This window comes from Agelaius phoeniceus, chromosome 31 (assembly GCF_051311805.1).
Source record: "Agelaius phoeniceus isolate bAgePho1 chromosome 31, bAgePho1.hap1, whole genome shotgun sequence".
NCBI lineage: Eukaryota > Metazoa > Chordata > Aves > Passeriformes > Icteridae > Agelaius > Agelaius phoeniceus.
In genome coordinates, this window is record NC_135295.1 from 3227219 (window position 1) to 3249689 (window position 22471).

At 53.7% G+C, this 22471-nt stretch overlaps 1 protein-coding gene, 1 long non-coding RNA gene and 1 other non-coding gene across 3 annotated transcripts; all 3 read right to left on the bottom strand.

The window, feature by feature from the left end:
* Nucleotides 1-662: 662 nt before the first annotated feature.
* Nucleotides 663-8196, bottom strand: GLMP (glycosylated lysosomal membrane protein). The gene is made up of 6 exons (XM_077192090.1): nt 8045-8196; nt 6499-6756; nt 6103-6285; nt 4387-4605; nt 2966-3243; nt 663-1650 (listed from the first exon to the last, which is right to left on the bottom strand). Exons 1-6 carry the CDS (start codon nt 8111-8113, stop codon nt 1482-1484), a joined length of 1176 nt encoding a protein of 391 aa, XP_077048205.1. The 5' UTR covers nt 8114-8196; the 3' UTR covers nt 663-1481.
* A 5463-nt stretch (nt 8197-13659) lies between these two features.
* Nucleotides 13660-21889, bottom strand: LOC143696249 (uncharacterized). Its single transcript, XR_013185677.1, has 2 exons — nt 21374-21889; nt 13660-14358 (listed from the first exon to the last, which is right to left on the bottom strand). It is a non-coding gene; the product is annotated as an uncharacterized LOC143696249 (long non-coding RNA).
* On the bottom strand, nt 16356-16429 carry TRNAR-UCU (transfer RNA arginine (anticodon UCU)). Its single transcript has one exon. It is a non-coding gene; the product is annotated as a tRNA-Arg (tRNA).
* Nucleotides 21890-22471: the final 582 nt, after the last annotated feature.

Below are 22471 nucleotides of genomic sequence, written 5' to 3' on the forward strand. Positions count from 1 at the left end.
TTCAGTTCCCTGCTCAAAAACCACAACGAGGTTTCCCATGGAACCTCCCCCGCTTTCCCTTCCTGCCCTCCTGTGGCTTTGGCTGCAGTGGACCAGGGGGTTCCTGTTCCTGCTCTGGAGGGCTGAAAAGGAAGTTTGGAACTTTCTGCTGGGTTTTTGTTTTTGCTTGTTCCTCTTTCAGGATGCAGACCTCAAACAGTTCCCTCAGCAGGGGCAGCTCCCTGTGAGCAGGGACAGCAGCCAAGGGATCCTGGAGCTGGGTCAGGGAGGTTTAGGATGGATTATCAGGGAAAGGTTCTTCCCCCTGAGGCTCCCCAGGGAATGGGCACAGCCCCAGGGCTGCCAGAGCTCCAGGAGGGTTTGGGAAATGCTCCCAGGGTGGGATTTTGGGGGTCAGTGCAGGGCCTGGGGTTGGACTGGCTGATCCCTGTGGGTCCCTTCCAGCTGAGATTCCAGGATTCTGGGACTCTCCCAAGTGACAGCCCAGCCCCTGGACCCTCAGTGACCCCACAGCTCAAGGGAACCCCCTCCCCAAATTCCACACCTCAGTTCTGGGCCAGAGGCTCCCTTGGCTCCTGCTGAGCTCCAGCACCCTGCCCACCCTGCCAGGAGCTGCCCTCCTCCTCCTCACCCCCAGGACAGCATTCCCACAGGAACCTGTGTCTAGAAATCCACTTTATTTGGTTGAAGACAAAGTCAGTGATGGAGAACTCGGAGCCAGCAGGGCCCCAGATCCCCGTGAGAGTCCCGAGGAGCCCCAGGCCATGGGCAGCAGCTGGGATCCAGCACCTGGGCTGCAGTTGCCCTCCAGGGCCCCACAGGACACACCTGAGCTTGAGCAGTGCTGGGACTGGCACTGGGTGTCCCTTGTGTCCCAGCAGGAAGGGGGAGCAGGGAGGAGCTGGGACGTGCTGGGAGCAGGAGAGGGCCTGGAGCCAGCCCTGGGTGTGGCACTGGAGCCAGGCCTTGGCCAGCAGTGGTTGTATCCCTTGGGAGAGGAGGAGGAAGAGGAGGAGAGGAGGAAGAGAAGGAGAAAAGGAGGAGAAGAAGGAAGAGGAGGAGGAAAAGAAGGAGAAAAGAAGGAGGAGGAGGAGAATAAGAAGAGGAAGAGAAGGAGAAAAGGAGGAGGAGAAGAAGAGGAGAAAAGGAGGAGAAGAAGAAGAAGAGGAGGAGGAAGAGAAGGAGAAAAGGAGGGAGAGAAAGAGGAGGAGAAGGATTTTCCTGACCAAACTCCCCCCCCCATCGCTTCCCTTTGCTGCGTGGATCAGGAAAAATCCGGGCAGGGAGTGCAGGAGTGGCAGTGGGGAGGGGGACACGGGTGAGGTGGGCACCTGCAAGTGTCCCCTGGTCCCCTCGGGGGGCAGAGGGGACGCAGAGGGGGCGGCAGCAGCCACGGCCACTCCCGGGAAGGGCATCCGGGCATGCCGGGAATGGGAGGAGCCCGGCATGGGAGGGGAGGATCCCGGGGCTCTCCCGGCCCCTCAGTTGATGGGCTCGTACTCCGAGTAGCGCCGCCTCTGCGCCAGCAGCACCAGGCAGCTGCCCAGCAGCAGCATGGCCAGCGGGGTGCCCAGCGCCACGGCCGTGATGGAGATCACCAGCGGCGAGAAGGTGTCCCTGGGGGGCTCCCCAAAGCCCAGCAGCACCGCCCTGCGGGGGTGGCACGGATCAGGACAGGGGTGGGCTCTGTCCCATGGCTGGGAGCCCCAAAGCTTCCCCAGCCCAGAGGGTCAGGCCAGGCTCCTCAAGGAACTGCGGAGCCTTTGCTGCAGGATTAGAGGGGAACTCTGACTTTGGGATGGAGATTGCTACTGAATAGAGAAACCCTGTGACCCGCCAGTCCCCAAACTGCACATCCTTAGTGACCAGCAGCATCCTTGCAGACCCCTCTGCACAAACAGCATCCCCTCAAACCCCTCAGCACATCATTATTGACCAGCAGCATCCCCTCAGACCCCTCTGCCCATCCTTAGTGACCAGGAACATCCTTTCAGACCCCTCTGCACATCCTTAGTGATCAGCAGCATCCCCACTCAGACCCTCTGCACATCTTTGGTGACCAGGAACATCCTTTCTGACTCCTCTGCACATCATTAGTGACCAGGAGCACCTCCTCAGACCCCTCTGCACATTGTTAGTGATCAGGAACATCCCCTCACAGCCCTCTGCACCAGCAGCACCTCCTCAGACCCCCCTCACTCACCAGCTGAGGTACCCAGACCCCCTGACTCACCAGCTGAGGCACCCCAGACCCCTCAGACCCCCCTCACTCACCAGCTGGGGTACCCAGACCCCCTGACTCACCAGCTGAGGCACCCCAGACCCCTCAGACCCCCCTCACTCACCAGCTGGGGTACCCAGAGCCCCTCACTCACCAGCTGAGGCACCCAGAGCCCTCACTCACCAGCTGAGGTACCCAGACCCCCTCACTCACCAGCTGAGGTACCCAGACCCCCTCACTCACCAGCTGAGGTACCCAGACCCCCTCACTCACCAGCTGGGGTACCCAGACGGCTCAGACCCCCCTCACTCACCAGCTGAGGTACCCAGACCCCTCAGACCCCCTCACTCACCAGCTGGGGTACCCAGATCCCTCAGACCCCCCTCACTCACCAGCTGGGGTACCCCAGACCCCCTCACTCACCAGCTGAGGTACCCAGACCCCTCAGATCCCCTGACTCACCAGCTGAGGTACCCCAGACCCCTCAGACCCCCTGACTCACCAGCTGAGGTACCCCAGACCCCTCAGACCCCCTGACTCACCAGCTGAGGTACCCCAGACCCCTCAGACCCCCTCACTCACCAGCTGGGGTACCCCAGACCCCTCAGACCCCCCTGACTCACCAGCTGGGGTACCCCAGACCCCTCAGACCCCCCTCACTCACCAGCTGAGGTACCCAGACCCCTCAGACCCCCCTCACTCACCAGCTGGGGTACCCCAGACCCCTCAGACCCCCTGACTCACCAGCTGAGGTACCTCCTCTCCTGGTACACGTGTCCCTCCTCTCCCCCAAAGGACACGTTGAGGACGCTGACGGTGCAGGTGCTGCCCAGGCTGTCCCCAAAGAAGGCCTGGAGCAGGCTGGCCCCGGGCAGGCTCCCGTTGGCCACCTGCAGCCCCCCTGCCCTGCACTGGATGCCGTCCTCGCGCCGAGGGCTGGGCGAGCCGTAGGCGGCCGCCTTCCACTGCAGGAAGGACAGGGGGCAGCTGCTGTTCGGGGCCTCGGCCACCAGCGACAGCTCCTGCGGGACAGACACACGGACAGGGGTCACCCCGGGGCAGGAGCACAGGATTCCTGTCCATCCTGTTAATGGGTATTGAGCTGGCTAATGGACTGATAGTAGATTAATATCAATTCTATTAATGGATATTGATCTATCTAATAGATTGATAGTAGATAAATATCAATTCTATTAATGGATATTAATCAATCTAATAGATTGATATTAGAACGATTAATATAAATTCTATTAATTGATATTAATAAAACTAATAGATTGATATTAGATATTATCAATTAATAGAATTTATATTAATCGATCTAATAGATTGATATTAGATTAATATAAATTCTATTAATGAATATTAATCGAATAGATTAGACAGATTAATATATATTAATATAATATTAGACAGATTAACATAAATTCTATTAATGCATAATAATCTAATAGATTGATATTAGATTAATATCCATTAATAGAATTGATTATCTAATAGATAGATATTAGCTAGATTAATGTTAATTAATAGAATTTATATTAATCTATCTAATAGGTTGATAATAGATTAATATAAATTCGATTAATTGATGTTAATCTATCTAATAGATTGATATTAGCTAGATTACTATAAATTCGATTAATTGATATTAATCTATCTAATAGATTGATATTAGCTAGATTAATATCAATTCTATTAATTGATATTAATCTAACAGATTGATATTAGACAGATTAATATAAATTTTATTAATGCATAATGATCTAATAGACTGATATTAGATAAATATCCATTAATAGAATTTATAATCTATCTAATAGATTGATATTAGCTAGATTAATGTTAATTAATAGAATTTATATTAATCTATCTAATAGGTTGATATTAGCTAGATTAATATAAATTCTATTAATTGATATTGATCTATCTAATAGATTGATATTAGATTAATATAAATTCTATTAATTGATATTAATCTAATAGATTGATATTAGATTAATATCATTTAATGGGATTGATATTAACCTATCTAATAGATTGATATTAGCTAGATTCATATCAATTCTATTAATTTCTATCAATCTATCTGATATCAATCTATTGGACAGATGATATCATTGATGAATTGATCCGTCAGCCGCCCCAGGGCCATCCCGGCTCACCTGGAAGACGCTGGGCGTGTACTCATCGTCGATGGAGCTCCGGGCCCGCAGGCGCCGCGCCGCCCCCGCGGGCTCCACCGCCGCCAGCTGGAGCAGGAACCGGGAGCCGTTCCCGCGGGGCAGCACCCCGGCCAGGATGAACTCCAGCTGCGAGCTGTCTGCCGTGTGCAGCAGGCTGGGCAGCGGCCCGGCACGGCCACCAGCCTCGTAGGCTGTCACCTGAGGGGACACGGGGACAGCCAGGGACAGGGGGCGACAGCCAGGGACGTGGGGCAGAGGGACAGTGAGGGACAGTGAGGGACAGAGGGACAGCGAGGGACATGGGGCAAAGGGACAGCGAGGGACAGAGGGACAGCAAGGGACATGGGGCAAAGGGACAGCAAGGGACATGGGGCAGAGGAACAGTGAGGGACAGCGAGGGACAGAGGGACAGTGAGGGTCAGGGGGACAGTGAGGGACAGCGGGACAGTGAGGGACAGGATGACAGGGACAGTGAGGGACATGGGGCATAGGGACAGTGAAGGACAGTGAGGGACCGGGAAACAGTGAGGGACAGGGGGACAGTGAGGGACACGGGGCAGAGGGACAGTGAGGGACAGTGAGGAACACGGTGCAGAGGGACAGTGAGGGACAGTGAGACAGTGAGGGACATGGGGACAGTGAGGGACAGTGAGACAGTGAGGGACATGGGGCACAGGGACAGGGGGACAGTGAGGAACACGGTGCAGAGGGACAGTGAGGGACAGTGAGACAGTGAGGGACATGGGGCACAGGGACAGGGGGACAGTGAGGAACACGGCGCAGAGGGACAGTGAGGGACAGTGAGACAGTGAGGGACATGGGGCACAGGGACAGGGGGACAGTGAGGAACACGGTGCAGAGGGACAGTGAGGGACAGTGAGACAGTGAGGGACATGGGGACAGTGAGGGACAGTGAGACAGTGAGGGACATGGGGCACAGGGACATGGGGACAGTGAGGAACACGGCGCAGAGGGACAGCGCCTGCCACCTGGGCAAGCTCTCTGCCCCCAGGATGTGTCCTCTGCCCTCTGAACAAGTTCTCTGCCCCCTGGACCAATTCTCTGCCCCCTGGACATGCCCCCTGCTCCCCGGACATGTTCCCTGCCCCCTGGATGTGCCCTCTGCCTCCTGGACATGTCCCCTACCTCCTGGACTGCTCTTTGCCCTCTGCACAAGTTCTCTTCCCCCGGACGTGTCCCCTGACCCCTGGATGTGCCCCCTGTCCCCTGGATGTGCCCCCTGCCCCCTGGATGTGCCCCCCTGCCCCCTGGACGTGCCCCCTGCCCCCTGGATGTGTCCCCTGCCCCCTGGATGTGCCCCCTGCACCCTGGATGTGCCCCCTGCACCCTGGATGTGTTCGCTGTCCCCTGGATGTGCCCCCTGCACCCTGGATGTGCCCCCTGCACCCTGGATGTGTTCGCTGTCCCCTGGATGTGCCCCCTGCACCCTGGATGTGTCCTCTGCACGCTGGATGTGCCCCCTGCCCCCTTGATGTGTTCTCTGCCCCCTGGATGTGCCCCCTGCCCCCTCGATGTGTTCCCTGTCCCCTGTCCCCTGGATGTGTCCCCTGCCCCCTGGATGTGCCCCCTGCACCCTGGATGTGCCCCCGGATGTGTCCCCTGCCCCCTGGACGTGTCCCCTGTCCCCTGGACGTGTCCCCTGTCCCTGCCCGTGTCCCCAGCCCCCGGCCATACCCGGAATGCCAGGCTGCCGTTGGCGAAGGCACCGCCGGGGTCGGTGGCCGGGACCCCCCTGAGCTCGGCCGTCAGGGCCGTGTGGTTCAGGGTGTGGTTGAGGCTGTCCCAGGAGAACTCGGACAGGTCATAGGTGGGGTAGAAGAGCTCTCCCAAAGGTTTGGCCTCGCTGAACTCGAAGAGCTGCAGGGAAGGGAGGGGAGAGGGGCTGGGAGCACCGGCAGGATGGGAGATTGTGCTGTGATCCAGGGAACGGGGCACAGCTGCCTCAGCCCAGCAGCTCAGACACTTCCCTGGATGGGGATGGGAATGGAGGGGATTTCCCTGGAGCTGGGAAGCTGCCCAGGGACCCTCTGCACCCCCAGCTGTCCCAGAGCAGCCCCTTGCCAGCAGTACCTTGGTGAAGACCACAGCTGAGGAATAGACCACGCTGTCAGGAGGGTCGATCCAGACGGCCCCAGCAGGACTGGGTGACAGCAGCTGGGTCCAGTTGACCCTCAGGGCACTGCTGGGGCTCCGCGTGGCCACCAGGAGCACAGAAGGGGCCCCGATGCTGCTCCACACGTAGTGCAGGCTGTCCTCAGGCCCCACCGCCCGCACGTGCAGCAGGTTCACAGAGGAGCTGTTCCAGCCAGGGTTGTACTCCATGGACACCTGTGGGGCAGGGACAGGGCTGGGGGTGGCTCCGAGCCCGGCAGGACAACCCCAGCATGCCGGGAGGTTGGGACATTGCAGCTGCCTCTGCTCCCGTGACTCTGCAGCCCTGGTGTTGCTCAACACGCTCGGTCAGCATTTCACAGCTTTGAGCTGCTTCCCATCCTAATGGCCCTTCCCTTCCACAGTCCCTTCCCTTCCACAGCCCCTTCCCATCCTAATGGCCCTTCCCTTCCACAGTCCCTTCCCTTCCACAGCCCCTTCCCATCCTAATGGCCCTTCCCTTCCACAGCCCCTTCCCTTCCACAGCCCCTTCCCATCCTAATGGCCCTTCCCTTGCACAGACTCTTCCCATCCTAATGGCCCTTCTGTTCCCCAGCCCCTTCCCATCCCACAGCCCCTTCCTTTCCCATCTCACAGCCCCTTCCCATCCTAATGGCCCTTCTGTTCCATAGCCCCTTCCCATCCTAATGGCCCTTCTGTTCCCCAGCTCCTTCCTATCCCACAGCCCCTTCCCATCCCACAGCCCCTTCCTTTCCCATCTCACAGCTCCTTCCCATCCCAATGGACCTTCCCTTCCACAGCCCCTTCCTTTCCCACCCCATAGCCCCTTCCTATATCCCACAGCCCCTTCCTTTCCTATCCCACAGCCCCTTCCCATCCCATCCCACAGCCTTTTCCCATCCCAATCGCCTTTCCCCCCCCACGGCCAGGCTGGTCCCACTGGATTAGGACAAAGGGACAGAGATGGGTGGCCCTGGGAGCTGTCGCTGCAGGACAGGGGTGGCAGGGCGGGGTCACCCAGGACAGAGGGAGGGCTGGGTCAGCTCCAGCCCCACGTGGGAGCCCCTTTTCCCCCCAAACCCCTCAAGGCTGGGGCTCAGAGGGTCCAGCCCAGCCCCTGCTCCGGACAGGATCCCCCGAGAACACAAACTATCCCAGAAGTTTCTATCCCACAAACTATCCCAAAACTTTCTATCCCACAAACTATCCCAGAAGTTTCTATCCCACAAACTATCCCAGAAGGTTCCCTTCAGCACGAGCAAGAACTTCTTAACGCTGAGGGTGCCAGAGCTGCCCTGGGCGAGCACAGTGTCCCACCCGCAGCCACCTGGATGTCCCTGAGTGCGTGACCCCGGTGTCTCATCGAGATCCCAGGAGGGGACACGGGGGGGTCTCAGCCACCGCCGCAACGCGGGACGAGCTCCGAGCTCCGCGCCCGGCCCCCCCAGCCCCGGTACCCCCAGCCCCGGTAGCCCCGGTCGCGGTAGCCCCGAGCCCCGCTCACCTTCCGGCCCCGCTCGGCCCCGGCCGCCGCCAGCAGCGCCAGCAGCGCCAGCCCCGCAGCGGCGGCCATGGCGCCACCGGCCCCGGCCACGGCTCCGCCCCGGAACCGCCTCGGAACGGCCCGGGAACCGCCCCGGTACTGCCCCAGGACCGCCCCGGGAACCGCCCCGGTACCGCCCGGGAACCGCCTCGGAACGGCCCGGGAACCGCCCAGGGACCGCCTGGGGAACGCTGGGAACCGCCCCGGTACTGCCCCAGGACCGCCCCGGGAACCGCCCCGGTACCGCCCGGGAACCGCCTCGGAACGGCCCGGGAACCGCCCAAGGACCGCCTGGGGAACGCTGGGAACCGCCCCAGGACCGCCCCGGTACCGCCGCGCGGTAAAGGAGCCCTTGTGAGCGCCGCTGGGTGCGGGATGCGGATGGAGACAGGAACCGCTCGGGGTTTGCCGCTCTGCTTCTGCCCCGTGTGCGCTGAGCCCCTTCCGAGCCCCAGGGCGGCAGAGACCCCCCCATGTGCATCCTGCTGGGGAGTGGAGACCCCCCCTCCTTCATCATCCCATCCCGCAGAGACCCCCCCATGTCCACCATCCCGTGGAGACCCCCCCTTCAATGTCAGGGCAGTGGAGACCCCCCCTCCATCCGCCCATCCAGCAGAGACCCCCAGCTCAATCCAGCAGGACAAGGCAGACCCCACTTCATTCACCTCGTGGAGCTTCTGGACCCTTGGGGTCTCTGAAGCCTCTGGAGCACCCCACACTCCCCTCACTGTCACCGTCCCATACTCTGGAGACCCTCAGAGACCCCCACCCCCCATTTCCATCCCCCAGGAGGGCAGTGGAGACCCCCCGTCCTTCACAGTCCCATACAGGGGAAACTCCCCCCCATTCCCCAGGGCTCCAGAGACCCCCCATGACCAACATCCAGAGACCCCCAACCTTCACTGCCCCATTCTATGGAGACCCCCAAATCCCAGAGAGACCCCACCTCCATCCCCCAGGACACCAAAGACCCCCACCCTGCCCATATTTTTGTTGCCCCCAGAAGTGCAGCCCCCGTCCTTGGGCTCCCCAAAGCTCCTGGTGTTGGCACAGACCCCTCAGAGCCCCCAAACCCGGGAGGTTTTGTACCCCCACCATGAACAATCAGCCAAAAATGGTAAATTTATTTAGGGATAAACCTGAACCCCAAACCCTTTAGAGATAAACCTGAACCCCAAGCCCTGGGAGCTCCTGGGGGAACTCAACACCTCCCTCCATCCTGATCCCTGCTGCATCCTTGGGTGCTCAGAGCCCTCAGCCCGGGCAGTTTTGTCACCCCCACCATGAACAATCAGCCAGAAATGATGAATTTATTTAGGGATAAACCTGAACCCCAAACCCTTTAAGATAAACCTGAACCCCAAACCCTGGGAGCTCCTGAGGGAATCCAACACTTCCCTCCAACCTCATCTCTGCTGGATCTGGGGTGCTCAGAGCCCCCAAACCCGGGAGGTTTTGTACCCCCCACCATGAACAATCAGCCAAAAATGGTAAATTTATTTAGGGATAAACCTGAACCCCAAACCCTTTAAGATAAACCTGAACCCCAAACCCTGGAGGAGCCTGACATCTTCTCCACCTGATCCCTGCTGGATCTGGGGTGTTCAGAACCCCCAAACCTGGGAGGTTTTGTCACCCCCACCATGAACAATCAGCCAGAAATGATGAATTTATTTAGGGATAAACCGGAACCCCAAACCCTTTAGAGATAAAAATGAACCCCAAGCCCTGGGAGCTCCTGGGGGAACTCAACACCTCCCTACATCCTGATCCCTGCTGCATCCTTGGGTGCTCAGAGCCCTCAAACCCAGGGGGTTTTGTATCCCCCACCATGAACAATCAGCCAAAAATGGTAAATTTATTTAGGGATAAACCTGAACCCCAAACCCTTTAAGATAAACCTGAACCCCAAACCCTGGGAGCTCCTGGAGGAGCCCAACACCTCCTCCAACCTGATCCCTGCTGGATCTGGGGTGCTCAGAGCCCCCAAACCCAGGGGGTTTTGTACCCCCACCATGAACAATCAGCCAGAAATCCCTAAATAAATTTATTTAGGGATCCTCCACCCTGATCCCTGCTGGATCCAGGGTGGCTCTGGGAAGCCACAAGGTGAAAAATCCGAGGATCAGGGGCACAAAGTGTCCCCTCATGTCACAGCCCCTGTTTGGGGTTGGTGGTGAACGAGGGGGGAGCAGAGGTGTCCAAGCTGCAATAAATAAATAAAATAAAACCCAGGTTTTACTGCCTGTGGGGCAGGAGGAGCAGAACTCCTGGGAAAGGAGGTTCCATGGGAGAATTCCACCATTTTGTCTTCATTTTAGGGATGGCAGGGGAACATTCCAGAGTTTTTCTTGGATCTAGGGTGGTCAAACAAGCATCCCATTATTTTTGTTGGGTTTAGGATTGCCAGGGGAACGTTCCACCATTTTTGTCAATTCTAGGGTTGCCATGGGATCCATTCCACTGCTTCTGTTGGTTCTGGGGGTCCCAGGGGAGCATTTCACCATTAAAAAAAATAAAAATCTAGGGTTGCTAGGGGAGCATTTCACCATTTTTGTGAGTTCTAGGATTTCCAGAAGAGCATTCCACCATTTCTGTAGGTTCTAGGGTCACCATAGGAACATTCCACCATTTTTGGAGGCTCTAGGGTTGCCTGAGGAACATTCCACCCTTTTTGCCATTTCTAGGGTTGCCATGGGATCATTCCATTGTTCCTGTTGGTTCCAGGGTTGCCAGGGGAACATTTAATAATTTTTGTCCGTTCTAGGATTTCCAGAAGAGCATTCCACCATTTCTGTGGCTTCTAGGGTCACCATAGGATCATTCCACCATTTTTGTTGGCTCTAGGGTTGCCTGAGGAACATTCCACCATTTTTGCCAATTGCAGGGTTGCCATGGGATCATCCCACTGGTTTTATTTGTTTCCAGGGTTGCCAGGGGGGAATTCCAGCCTTTTGCCAGTTCTGGAGTTGCCAGAGGGGCGTTCCACCCTTTTTGTTGGTTCCAGGATTTCCAGTGGAGGATTCCACTTTTTCTGTTGGTTCTAGAGATACCAGAGGAGAATTCAATCTTTTTGGTTTTTTTTTTAATTCACTTTTTGGGTTCCAGAGGAGCATTCCACCATTTCTGTAGGTTCTAGGGTTACCTGAGGAACATTCCACCCTTTTTGCCAATTCTAGGGTTGCCATGGGATCACTCCATTGTTTCTGTTGGTTCTGGGGTTGCCATGGGATCATTCCACTGTTTCTGTTGGTTCCAGGGTTCCCAGGGGAACATTTATATATATATATTTTTTTTAATTCTAGGGTTGCCATGGGATCGTCCCACTGGTTTTATTTGTTTCTAGGGTTGCCATGGGAGAATCCCACCCTTTTTTCCCAGTTCTGGAGTTGCCAGAGGGGCATTCCACCATTTTGTTGGCTCTAGGATTTCCAGTGGAGGATTCCACTTTTTTTTTTTGGCTCTAGAGATATCAGAGAGAATTCCACCTTTTTTTATTCAGTTCTTGGGTTCCAGAGGATCATTCCACCATTTCTGTGGGTTCTAGGGTCACCACAGGATCATTCTACCATTTCTGTTGGCTCTAGGGTTGCCTGAGGAACATTCCAAAATTTTCCCAGTTCTGGAGTTGCCAGAGGGGCATTCCACCCTTTTTGCTGGTTCTAGGATTTCCAGTGGAGGATTCCACTTTTTCTGTTGGTTCTAGAGATACCAGAGGAGAATTCACAATTATTTGTCAGTTCTAGGATTTCCAGAAGAGCATTCCACCATTTCTGTGGCTTCTAGGGTCACCACAGGATCATTCCACCATTTTTGGAGGCTCTAGGGTTACCTGAGGAACATGCCACAATTTTTGCCAATTGTAGGGTTGCTATGGGATCGTCCCACTGGTTTTATTTGTTTCCAGGGTTGCCAGGGGGGAATTCCACCCTTTTGCCAGTTCTGGAGTTGCCAGAGGGGCATTCCACCCTTTTTGTTGGTTCCAGGACTTCCATGGAGGATTTCACTTTTTTTGTTGGTTCTAGAGATACCAGAGGAGAATTCAATCTTTTTGTTTTTTTTTTTTTTAATTCACTTCTTGGGTTCCAGAGGATCATTCCACCATTTCTGTGGGTTCTAGGGTTACCTGAGGAACATTCCACCCTTTTTGCCAATTCTAGGGTTGCCATGGGATCATTCCATTGTTTCTGTTGGTTCCAGGGTTCCCAGGGGAACATTTAATTTTTTTTTTTTAATTCTAGGGTTGCCATGGGATCATCCCACTGGTTTTATTTGTTTCTAGGGTTGCCATGGTAGAATTCCACCATTTTTTCCCAGTTCTGGAGTTGCCAGAGGGGCGTTCCACCCTTTTTGTTGGTTCCAGGATTTCCAGTGGAGGATTCCACTTTTTCTGTTGGTTCTAGAGATACCAGAAGAGAATTCACAATTTTTTGTCAGTTCTAGGATTTCCAGAGGAGAATTCCACCATTTCTGTGGGTTCTAGGGTCACCACAGGATCATTCCACAATTTTTGGAGGTTCTAGGGTTACCTGAGGATCATTCCACCCTTTTTGCCATTTCTAGGGTTTTGCCATGGGATCATTCCATTGTTCCTGTTGGTTCCGGGGTTGCCAGGGGAACATTTCACCATTTTTGTCAGTTCTAGGATTTCCAGAAGAGCATTCCACCATTTCTGTAGGTTCTAGGGTCACCATAGGATCATTCCACCATTTCTGTAGGTTCTAGGGTTACCTGAGGAACATTTCACTATTTTTGCCAATTGTAGGGTTGCTATGGGATCATCCCACTGGTTTTATTTGTTTCCAGGGTTGCCAGGGGGGCATTCCACCCTTTTTGTTGGTTCCAGGATTTCCATGGATGATTTCACTTTTTTTGTTGGTTCTAGAGATACCAGAGGAGAATTCAATCTTTTTGTTTTTTTTTAATTCACTTCTTGGGTTCCAGAGGAGCATTCCACCATTTCTGTAGGTTCAAGGTTTACCTGAGGAACATTCCACCATTTTTGCCAGTTCTAGGGTTGCCATGGGATCACTCCATTGTTTCTGTTGGTTCTGGGGTTGCCATGGGATCATTCCATTGTTTCTGTTGGTTCCAGGGTTCCCAGGGGAACATTTAAATTTTTTTTTTTTTTTAATTCTAGGGTTGCCATGGGATCGTCCCACTGGTTTTATTTGTTTCTAGGGTTGCCATGGGAGAATTCCACCATTTTTTCCCAGTTCTGGAGTTGCCAGAGGGACATTCCACCCTTTTTGCTGGTTCTAGGATTTCCAGTGGAGGATTCCACTTTTTCTGTTAGTTCTAGAGATACCAGAGGAGAATTCACAATTTTTTGTCAGTTCTAGGATTTCCAGAAGAGCATTCCACCATTTCTGTAGGTTCTAGGGTCACCACAGGATCATTCCACCATTTTTGTTGGCTCTAGGCTTACCTGAAGAACATTCCACCATTTTTTCCAGTTCTGGAGTTGCCAGAGGGGCATTCCACCCTTTTTGTTGGTTCTAGGATTTCCAGAGGAACATTCCACCATTTTTGCCAGTTCTAGGGTTGCCATGGGATCATTCCATTGTTCCTGTTGGTTCTGGGGTTGCCATGGGATCATCCCACTGGTTTTATTTGTTTCTAGGGTTGCCATGGTAGAATTCCACCTTTTTCCCCAGTTCTGGAGTTGCCAGAGGGGCATTCCACCCTTTTTGTTGGTTCTGGGATTTCCAGAGGAACATTCCACCATTTTTGCCAGTTCTAGGGTTGCCATGGGATCATTCCAGAGTTTTGGTTGGCCCCACAGGGTCGGGTTTGGGGATTTCAGAGACAAATTCCCTGCCCCTCCAGATGGGGATTCATTCCTGGGACATGATGCTACCTGAGGTCTGGAGGGATAAAGATGAGATTCCATGCAAGCTCCCTCTTCAGTGTAGGGCATCCCAAACATCTTTTTTGTTGGAAATCTGGAACGTTCTGGGGTGGAAAGCAAAATCTTCCTGATTCTGAGTGGGCATAATTAGCATGGAACTGCTTTTGGACTGTGTTTGCACACGTGGCCATTGCCAAAACCCCAGGAGGAGCTCCCTCACTGGGAACAGCATCCTGCAGCAGTGACAGCACAGGTGGAACTCAGGTGTAGCTCAGAGTCTGTGTCCTAATTCCTCAATTTTCCTCATCTTCCTCAGCAGGTTTGGCTGATTCTTATTCCTGTCCAAATGAGAATTTCTGTTCTTGCAGCGAGGACAGGAATCCTCACACCTCCTCACCTTGTGGGCAGCACACCTGAGGGTGACCTGGTGAGACAAAAGGGGAGCTGAAGGTTTGGGAAGATTAAGGAACCCATGGAAGTTCTGGAAAAGCCAAAAAGGATCTGCAAAAGAAGCCAAGGGTGACCAAAAGTGCAGCTGAGAGAGATTGGGAGTTCTGTGTCCTCCTCACACAGGTGAGGTGATGCACGGAACACAAGCAGCGTTCTGCTCATCAGAACTGGTGAACATCACTTGGTGCCTGAATTTGGGGGGTCACAGGGGTCTCCTGCCCTGGCACAAGGTGTCCCTGAACCCAAAGGGACACTCTGGGGTTCCCAGACACAGCAGGAGAACACAGCTGGTAACACCAAGGATCTGCTCCTGAGCTCTCCCACACTCATCCTCAGAGAAGAGGAGCCCCAGTCCCTCCCCAGGGAACCACAGCTGAGCTGCAATCAGAGTTTTATTGCTGCCCCTGTCCCAAAATGCAAATGAAGAGATTTCATTCTCCATTTGCTGATGGCAGGAGTGATCTCTGCAGAATTTGCCCTTTCTCCCCCCATTCCTACCAAATTTTCCTTTGGGTGTGTCCCACTCACTGCCCACATATTTTTTTCTTTTTCAGGATAATCTGGCCTTTCCCCCCTGGATGTGTTGGAAATGACAATTTTGCCATGATGAACATGAGGGCAGAACTTTCAGCACCACCAGGACCTGGTTTTCCAATCAGGCTGAGCTCCAGCATTTGCACAGATACCACAAGGAGAAAAACAAACAAGCCAAGCCCAGAGATGGGGATGGACTGGTTTTCCACTGGAGACCAGAAATCCAGTCAAGGGGAGAGCATCCTGGGATTGCAGAGAGCATGGAGTCATGGAATGCTTTGGGTTGGGAGGGACCTTCAAACTTGTCCAGTCCCACCCCTACCATGGCAGGGTCACCCTCCACCATCCCAGGGTGCTCCCAGCCCCATCCAGCCTGGCTGTGGACACTTCCAGGGATGGGGCATCCATGGAATCATCTGTGCCAGGGCCTCCTCACCCTCACAAGGAACAATTTCTTCCCAATATCCCATCTGACCCTGCCCTCTGGCAGTTTAAAACCATTTCAGAGTACAAAGATCCAGGTGGGGAGCATTGAGTTATCCAAATTTACCAAGGTGGACCTTCAGATCAGAGACCTACATTTCTTTGGCCACACATGTGAAAAAATGACCCCATTTATCACAGGAAATGCCACCAGAAGGTTCTGACCTGCTTCCTTCCAGCTGGGCCCTACTGGAAAGCACAGAACATCCCTTGGGAAGAGGTTATCAAAAAATGGGACATTACTGGGGGGACATGTGGGGTTAAAACACCTGCTTGGAGGAGAAACCAAAGGGAATGGGGGAATGGGGAGATGATGGAGGAGAAATGCCTGGAGAAAGGAGCACAGGGATGTGACATCCATCAACTATCCCAGGAAAAGTGATTCCCTCCCCATGCAAACCCTCAGGGGTGTTATAAATGTAAGGGATCAGGACCTGGGAGGGAAATGGCCCTAAAAGAAAAGAGACACATGCCTGGAGATCATCTGTGAGGGGAAATGGCCCTAAAAAAGAAGACACACCTGCCTGGAGATCATGTCTGAGGGAAATGGCCTCAAAAGAAAAGAGACACCTGCCTGGAGATCATCTGTGAGGGGAAATGGCCCTAAAAGAAAAGACACACCTGCCTGGAGATTCTGCAGATCATCTCTGAGGGGAAATGGCACTAAAAGAAAAGAGACAACTGCCTGGAGATTCTGCAGATCATCTCTGAGGGGAAATGGCACTAAAAGAAAAGAGACACCTGCCTGGAGATGATCTCTGAGGGGAAATGGCACTAAAAAAGAAGACACACCTGCCTGAAGATCATGTCTGAGGGAGATGGCCCTAAAAGAAAAGAGACACCTGCCTGGAGATGATCTCTGAGGGGAAATGGCCCTAAAATAAAGACACACCTGCCTGGAGATCACGTCTGAGGGAAATGGCCCTAAAAGAAAAGAGACACCTGCCTGGAGATCATCTCTGCCGGGACTCGAACCCGGAACCTCTGGATTAGAAGTCCAGCGCGCTCGTCCATTGCGCCACAGAGACCTCACCGTGAGGGGAGCGTCGGCTCCAGAACTGAAAAATCCACAGCGCCCGCAGGGTCCGGTGCCCATCGACACCTCCCTGGCACAGCAGCACCTCCAGAGTGCCCTCCCTGCACAGGGACAGGCAGGAATAATCCCAGGAATGCTCCGTATCTCGCTCGGCAGCAGGGATGCAGCAAAAAGCTGGATGCAGGCTGGTATCCGCCTCTCTGGCAACCTTTCCGCAGCATCCCCGGCGCTCTGGGCAGAGCTAAATCCTGGAGCAGAGTTCCTCGCTGCATCTCAGCGGCATCACAGCATCCTCCTCGCTGCAGAAGCCGAGGGATAAAGATGAAAGAGGATTTAGCTCAATGGTGAGGGGAGCTCGGCTTGTCGGGGTGAAAAAACGGTGAGAACCTGAGGTTTGAGCAGAGGAATGAAAGGGAAAGCAGCCACCGTGGGTTTCCTTTCAGCAAGCTGTCAATCAGGGCTTTAATGAAGAAACATTTGTGCTTCTTCTGTAGGGGAAAAAATGAAGACAGATGTCAAAACAACAGGAAAGGTCCATTTACAGCCACTGACCTATTAACAATGGATCAAACTCTGGCACGGAGTCGTCGCTGGGAATTCGGAATCGCCGAAAGGAACAAATTCCAGGCTGGGAACGGCACATTTGGAATGCTTGAATGGAACAAATTTCAGGCTGTTATTCTCTCCCAAACACGCCCTGGATTCCTGTGAAAGGGGAGATTGTTAAGTGCAATCCCAGAAGAGGAATTCCCTGACACAAGGCACTTTTGCCTCGAGGTCAGTGTGGTCAGGCAGCTCTTCCTGGGGGAGAACAGCCCAGAGCAGGAATAAAAAGGAGATTCAGCCCCCCCGGAATTGAGGATAAATCCCTCCAATTCCCATAAAAGGGGAGATGTTAAGTGCAATCCCAGAGGAGGAATTCTCTGACACAGGGAGCTTTTGCCTCGAGGTCAGTGTGACCTGAACCTCAGGCAGCTCTTCCTGGGGGAGAACAGCCCAGAGCAGGAATAAAAAGGAGATTCAGCCCCCAGTGGAACCAGAACCTCAAACTGAGGATAAACCCCCCCAATTCCCATTAAAAGGGGAGATGTTAAGTGCAGTCCCAGAGGAGGAATTCCCTGACACAGGGAGCTTTTGCCTTGATGGTCAGTGTGGTCTGAAGCTTTTTGCCTTTTGGTCAGCATGGTCTGAAGCTCAGGCAGCTCTTCCTGGGGGAGAACAGCCCAGAGCAGGAATAAAAGGGAGATTCAGCCCCTCAGAACTGAGGATAAACCTCCACCAATTCTCAAGAAAGAGGAGATGTTAAGTGCAATCCCAGAGGAGAATTCCCTGTCACAGGGAGCTTTTGCCTCGAGGTTAATGTGACCTGAAGCTCAGGCAGCTCTTCCCGGCAGAGAACAACCCAGAGCAGGAATAAAGAGGAGATTCCCTCCCAGTGGAACCAGGACCTCAAAATTGAGGATAGCCCCCCCAAACACCCATGTTTAGATGGTGAAGATGACACCAGGTGTGTTCCACCTGCACAGGACAAGCTCCTGCTGAATCCCTGCTCTCCTCAGTGCCTCAGGCTGGGGCACCTCTGTGCTCATGGCTAAAATCCCATTCTGTGCCAAATCCCTGCCTCCCTCAAGAGCTGGGAAGGACCTGACTTCTGCCCAAAGTGAGCTGTGAATTTGTGTGGTGCTGAAGAGAAGAGGCACAGCACTGAAAACCTCAGCACACCTAATGCAAACCCAAAGGATTTGGTGATCCTTTTACTCATGGAAAGCTTTATGGTGGTCTTGACAAGTAAAATCCACCTTGGAGTGGTGGGAAAGAAGGCAGGGGTTGAACTTCTATCAGAAAAACCCTTCCTGCTGCAAAAGATAACCCAGTGAATTGATAATCCTTGAAATAAATCCCTCTGTGAACCAATTGTGATCACACTGGGACCTGGAGAAAACTCAAAGTCTAGAAAACACCCATCTGCAGGGTGACCAAAGACTGTGTTTAAAAATGTTATAGAAAAAAAAATAAATCTTAAAGGTAAAAAGCTCTAAAGGATGAGCAAAATCTCCCACAGCCTGTGACTGTCTGCTCCTCCTGGGGGATGAAGACAGCAGCTTTCAATATCATTTGGGGAGGCTGCACCTCAAGAGTGCACCTGCTTTGAAGTCAGCAGCAAGCAGAAAATCTGGAGATGACAAATGAAATAGCAGAAACTCTCAGAAGAATGGCTGTGCCTCTCTGGGCAGCCACATCCCTGCAATCAGAGCTTTGAAGGAATTCCTCCTGCCTGGAGCTCCCTCAGCCCTAACTGCACCAAACTCAGGAAAGAAGCAGAGTTTGAGCTGATGAAAACGCCACATTTCTGTCAGGGGAAGTGTGGGGAGAAGCAGGGGCTGCAGAGGAGCAGCAGCAGAGCCTCATCCTCATCTTCATCCCAACAGGCAGCTCTGGGGGCACCTGCCAGGTGTTTCAGTACCTTCAACATCCCTTCAGTCTTCCCCGAGCTCCCAAGTGTCCCTCTGCTCCTGAAGATGTGACAAATTTGGGAAGCAGAGACTGGAGGGAGCAGCACAGGTGCCACCAGGTTGGTTTTGGTGCATCCCATTCTGTGGGAAGAGCATGTCCTGAGGCAGGAGAACATCTCTGTGAAATGTGTCAGGAGTTAAAAAATGTGTCAGGACTTCAAAAGCTGTGAAATGTCCCCCAGCCGATGCTCCCAGCCTCAAATCATCTCCCACAGACAGCAGGAACATGAGCCACGAGCAAGGAGCAGCGGCCCAGGGTGAACCCAGAGAATTTAGCACCTCATAAACAGCTGGGAAAGGCCTTTGGCAAGACAAAACTCTGAGCAATTTGGTGACTGATGGAGCTTTCAGATCCACCACACCTAAAGCTGCTCCAGGGCAGCATCACCAGTGCTGGGAGATCCCGAAATTCTGTGTACACTGAAAGAAACAGCAACAGAAAAACCCTACAGAAAGTCCCTCCAGAAATCCCAACAGAAACACCCTCCAGAAATCCCAACAGAAACACCCTACAAAAAGTCCCTACAGAAAGTCCTGACAGAAATTCCTACAGAAAGTCCCTACAGAGCTGGCACTGCTCTGTGCTTTCCAAAGAAAAGTTTTATAGTAAATATAAATATATAAATATAAGTATAGACAGTAAATATATATTTCTATATGATAAATATAATATATAATTATATATATTATATTATATAAACTATAAATGCAACCACCCAATTCCTCAATAAAACCTTCCCCAAGAGCCACCAAGCTGTGTGGCTTGAGGCCAAAAATCCACTTACACCTGTGTGATGGTGCAGGCTCTTTCAAAAATCCTTACAATAGTTATATTCTTATTTTTTTTTCCTAAATTTCTAATGCCTTTTTCTTCCTTTGCAAGCCATTTCAGCAGCTCCCAAAAGGCAGCCAGGTGTCTTGTTCTGGGGTTTATCACATTTATTTTCAAACCCTCCAGTGCCTGAGCCTTGCTTGGTCTGTGGGATTGGGCTCATCTAAAAAAAAACCCAGTTATTAGGAAATCCTAAATTTTGCTCCCCTAAAATGATCACACAGACACAGTTTTGGGAGGTTGTGCCATGAGCTGGCACAGGTGGCTGTGCCAAAACTTGCTGGGTAAGTGGCTGATTTTCCTGATTTTTACTTTGCTGAGCTTTCAGTTAAAATACAGCGTGTGGTCTTTTGAAAAGCAGCTCAAGTACCACAGAAAAATGATTTTTTTGCTGGCCATCAATCCCCAGAGGGGATATTTTTGCATCCCAGGCTGAAGCAAAAACCATCAGGGAGAAAAGGAGTGGAGAGAGGCTGTGATGTTCCTGGGGAGAACGCTGAATAAACTGGAAAATTATAAATGGGCACTGGCCTTGATTATAGAATTGAGGGATGGTTTGGGAAGGGATCCAGGATCATCCTTTGGGTGGGAAAGGATCCAGGGTGATCCTTTGGGTGGGAAGGGATCCAGGATCATCCTTTGGGTGGGAAGGGATCCAGGATCATCCTTTGGGTGGGAAGGGATCCAGGGTGATCCTTTGGCTGGGAAGGGATCCAGGGTGATCCTTTGGGTGGGAAAGGATCCAGGGTGATCCTTTGGGTGGGAAGGGATCCAGGGTGATCCTTTGTGTGGGAAGGGATCCAGGATCAGCCTTTGGGTGGGAAAGGATCCAGGGTGATCGTCTGTGTGGGGAAAGTTTCAGGCTGATCCTTTGGGTCAGAAGGGATCCAGGATCATCCTCTGAGTGGGAAAAGATTCAGGGTGATCCTTTGGCTGGGAAGGGATCCAGGATCACCCTTTGGCAGGGAAGGGATCCAGGATCACCCTTTGGCTGGGAAGGGATCCAGGGTCATCCTTTGGGTGGGAAGGGATCCAGGATCATCCTTTGGCTGGGAAGGGATCCAGGATCACCCTTTGGCTGGGAAGGGATCCAGGGTCATCCTTTGGGTGGGAAGGGATCCAGGGCGATCCTTTGGGTGGGAAGGGATCCAGGATCACCCTGTGGCTGGGAAGGGATCCAGGGTGATCCTTTGGCTGGGAAGGGATCCCCCATGCCAGGGACACTTTCCACCATCCCAGGTTGCTCCAAGCCCTGTCCAGGCTGCCCCTGGACCCTTCCAGAAATGAGGCACCCCTGGAATAATCCTTTCCAAGCCCTCTCCGCCCTCACAGCGAGGAATCCCTTCCCAAAACCCCAAAACCTCCCCTCCAGTTTAAACCCATCCCCTTTGTCCCACACCCCACGCCTTTTCCAAACTCCCTCTCCAGCGCTCTTGGAGCCCCTTTAAGCACTGGAAAAAAATTCCCTTCCATCCTCCACCACCTCCTCCCCTCAGCATTTCAGCTTCGCAATGTTTTCCTCACAAAATTCCCCTCACGCGGGCGCTTTTCCCGTCCCCTCACGGCCCGTCCCGCGCAGGCCGCGCCTCACCCTCAGGGCTCGCTGCTGGGCCGGCGCCGCTCCGCCCGCTGCTCCCGGGGCTGCTTCTCGGTGTTCCCGGTGCTTCTCGGTGTTCCCGGTGCTTCTCGGTGTTCCCGGTGTTTCCCGGGCTTAGTTCACGGTGTCGCCGGTGTTCCCCCCCGGTGTTCCCCGGGGCTGCTTCTCGGTGCTCACGGTGTTCCCGGTGCTTCCCGGGGTTGGTTCACGGTGTTCCCGGTGTTGTTCTCGGGTCTCCCCCTGGGTTGTTTCCCGGTGTTGTTCCCCAGTGTCCCCATGGGTTGTTTCCCGGTGTTCCCGGTGCTTCCTGGAGTTGTTTCCCGGTGTTTCCCCATGTTCCCCTCGGTTGTTCCCGGTGCAGTTCCCCGGAGTTGTTCCCCGGTGTTCCCTGGAGTTATTCCCCGGTGCAAGTTCCCGGTGCAGTTCCCGGAGCAGGACGCGGCCCACGGGCTCGCAGCAGCTCCAGGCCCGGCCGTGCCCCGTCCCCGTCCCGGTCCCGCCCCGCTCCTTTGTGCCTCCGTCCGGCCCTTTCCGCCGGGCCCGGCCGGGTTTCCATGGGGACGGGGCCGGCCCGGACAAAGGGCCGGGGGAGCGGGGCCGGCCCGGGGAACGCGGGCCCTGTCCCGGGGAAGAGCGGCGGGGACCCGCTGGGGGATACTGGGGGATACTAGGACCCGCTGGGGGATACTGGGATCCATTGGGAGATACTGGGATCCACTGGGGATACTGGGATCCACTGGGGGTTACTGGGATCTGAGAGGAGCTGTTAGATCTGCTGGGATTCACTGGGTGATACTGGGATCCATTGGGAGACACTGGGATCCATTGGGAGATACTGGGATCAACTGGGGGATACTGGGATCCACTGAGAGGAGCGGTTAGATCTGCTGGGATTCACTGGGTGATACTGGGATCCATTGAGGGATACTGGGATCCGCTGGGGGATACTGGGATCTGAGAGGAGCTGTTAGATCTGCTGGGATTCACTGGGTGATACTGGGATCTGCTGGGGGATACTGGGATCCACGGGGATCTGAGAGGAGCTCTTGGGACCCACTGGGATCAACTGGGATAGAATAGGAGTTGTTGGGA

What these genes read in the sequence shown, in the direction of transcription:
- GLMP (XM_077192090.1), bottom strand. Translation starts at nt 8,113, where the DNA reads ATGGCCGCCGCTGCGGGGCTGGCGCTGCTGGCGCTGCTGGCGGCGGCC. An exon ending in GGGCCGAGCGGGGCCGGAAG is followed by an intron (nt 6,757 to 8,044) that starts GTGAGCGGGGCT and finishes CCTGCCCCACAG; the next exon opens with GTGTCCATGGAGTACAACCC. An exon ending in ACGGCAGCCTGGCATTCCGG is followed by an intron (nt 4,606 to 6,102) that starts GTATGGCCGGGG and finishes GTGTCCCCTCAG; the next exon opens with GTGACAGCCTACGAGGCTGG.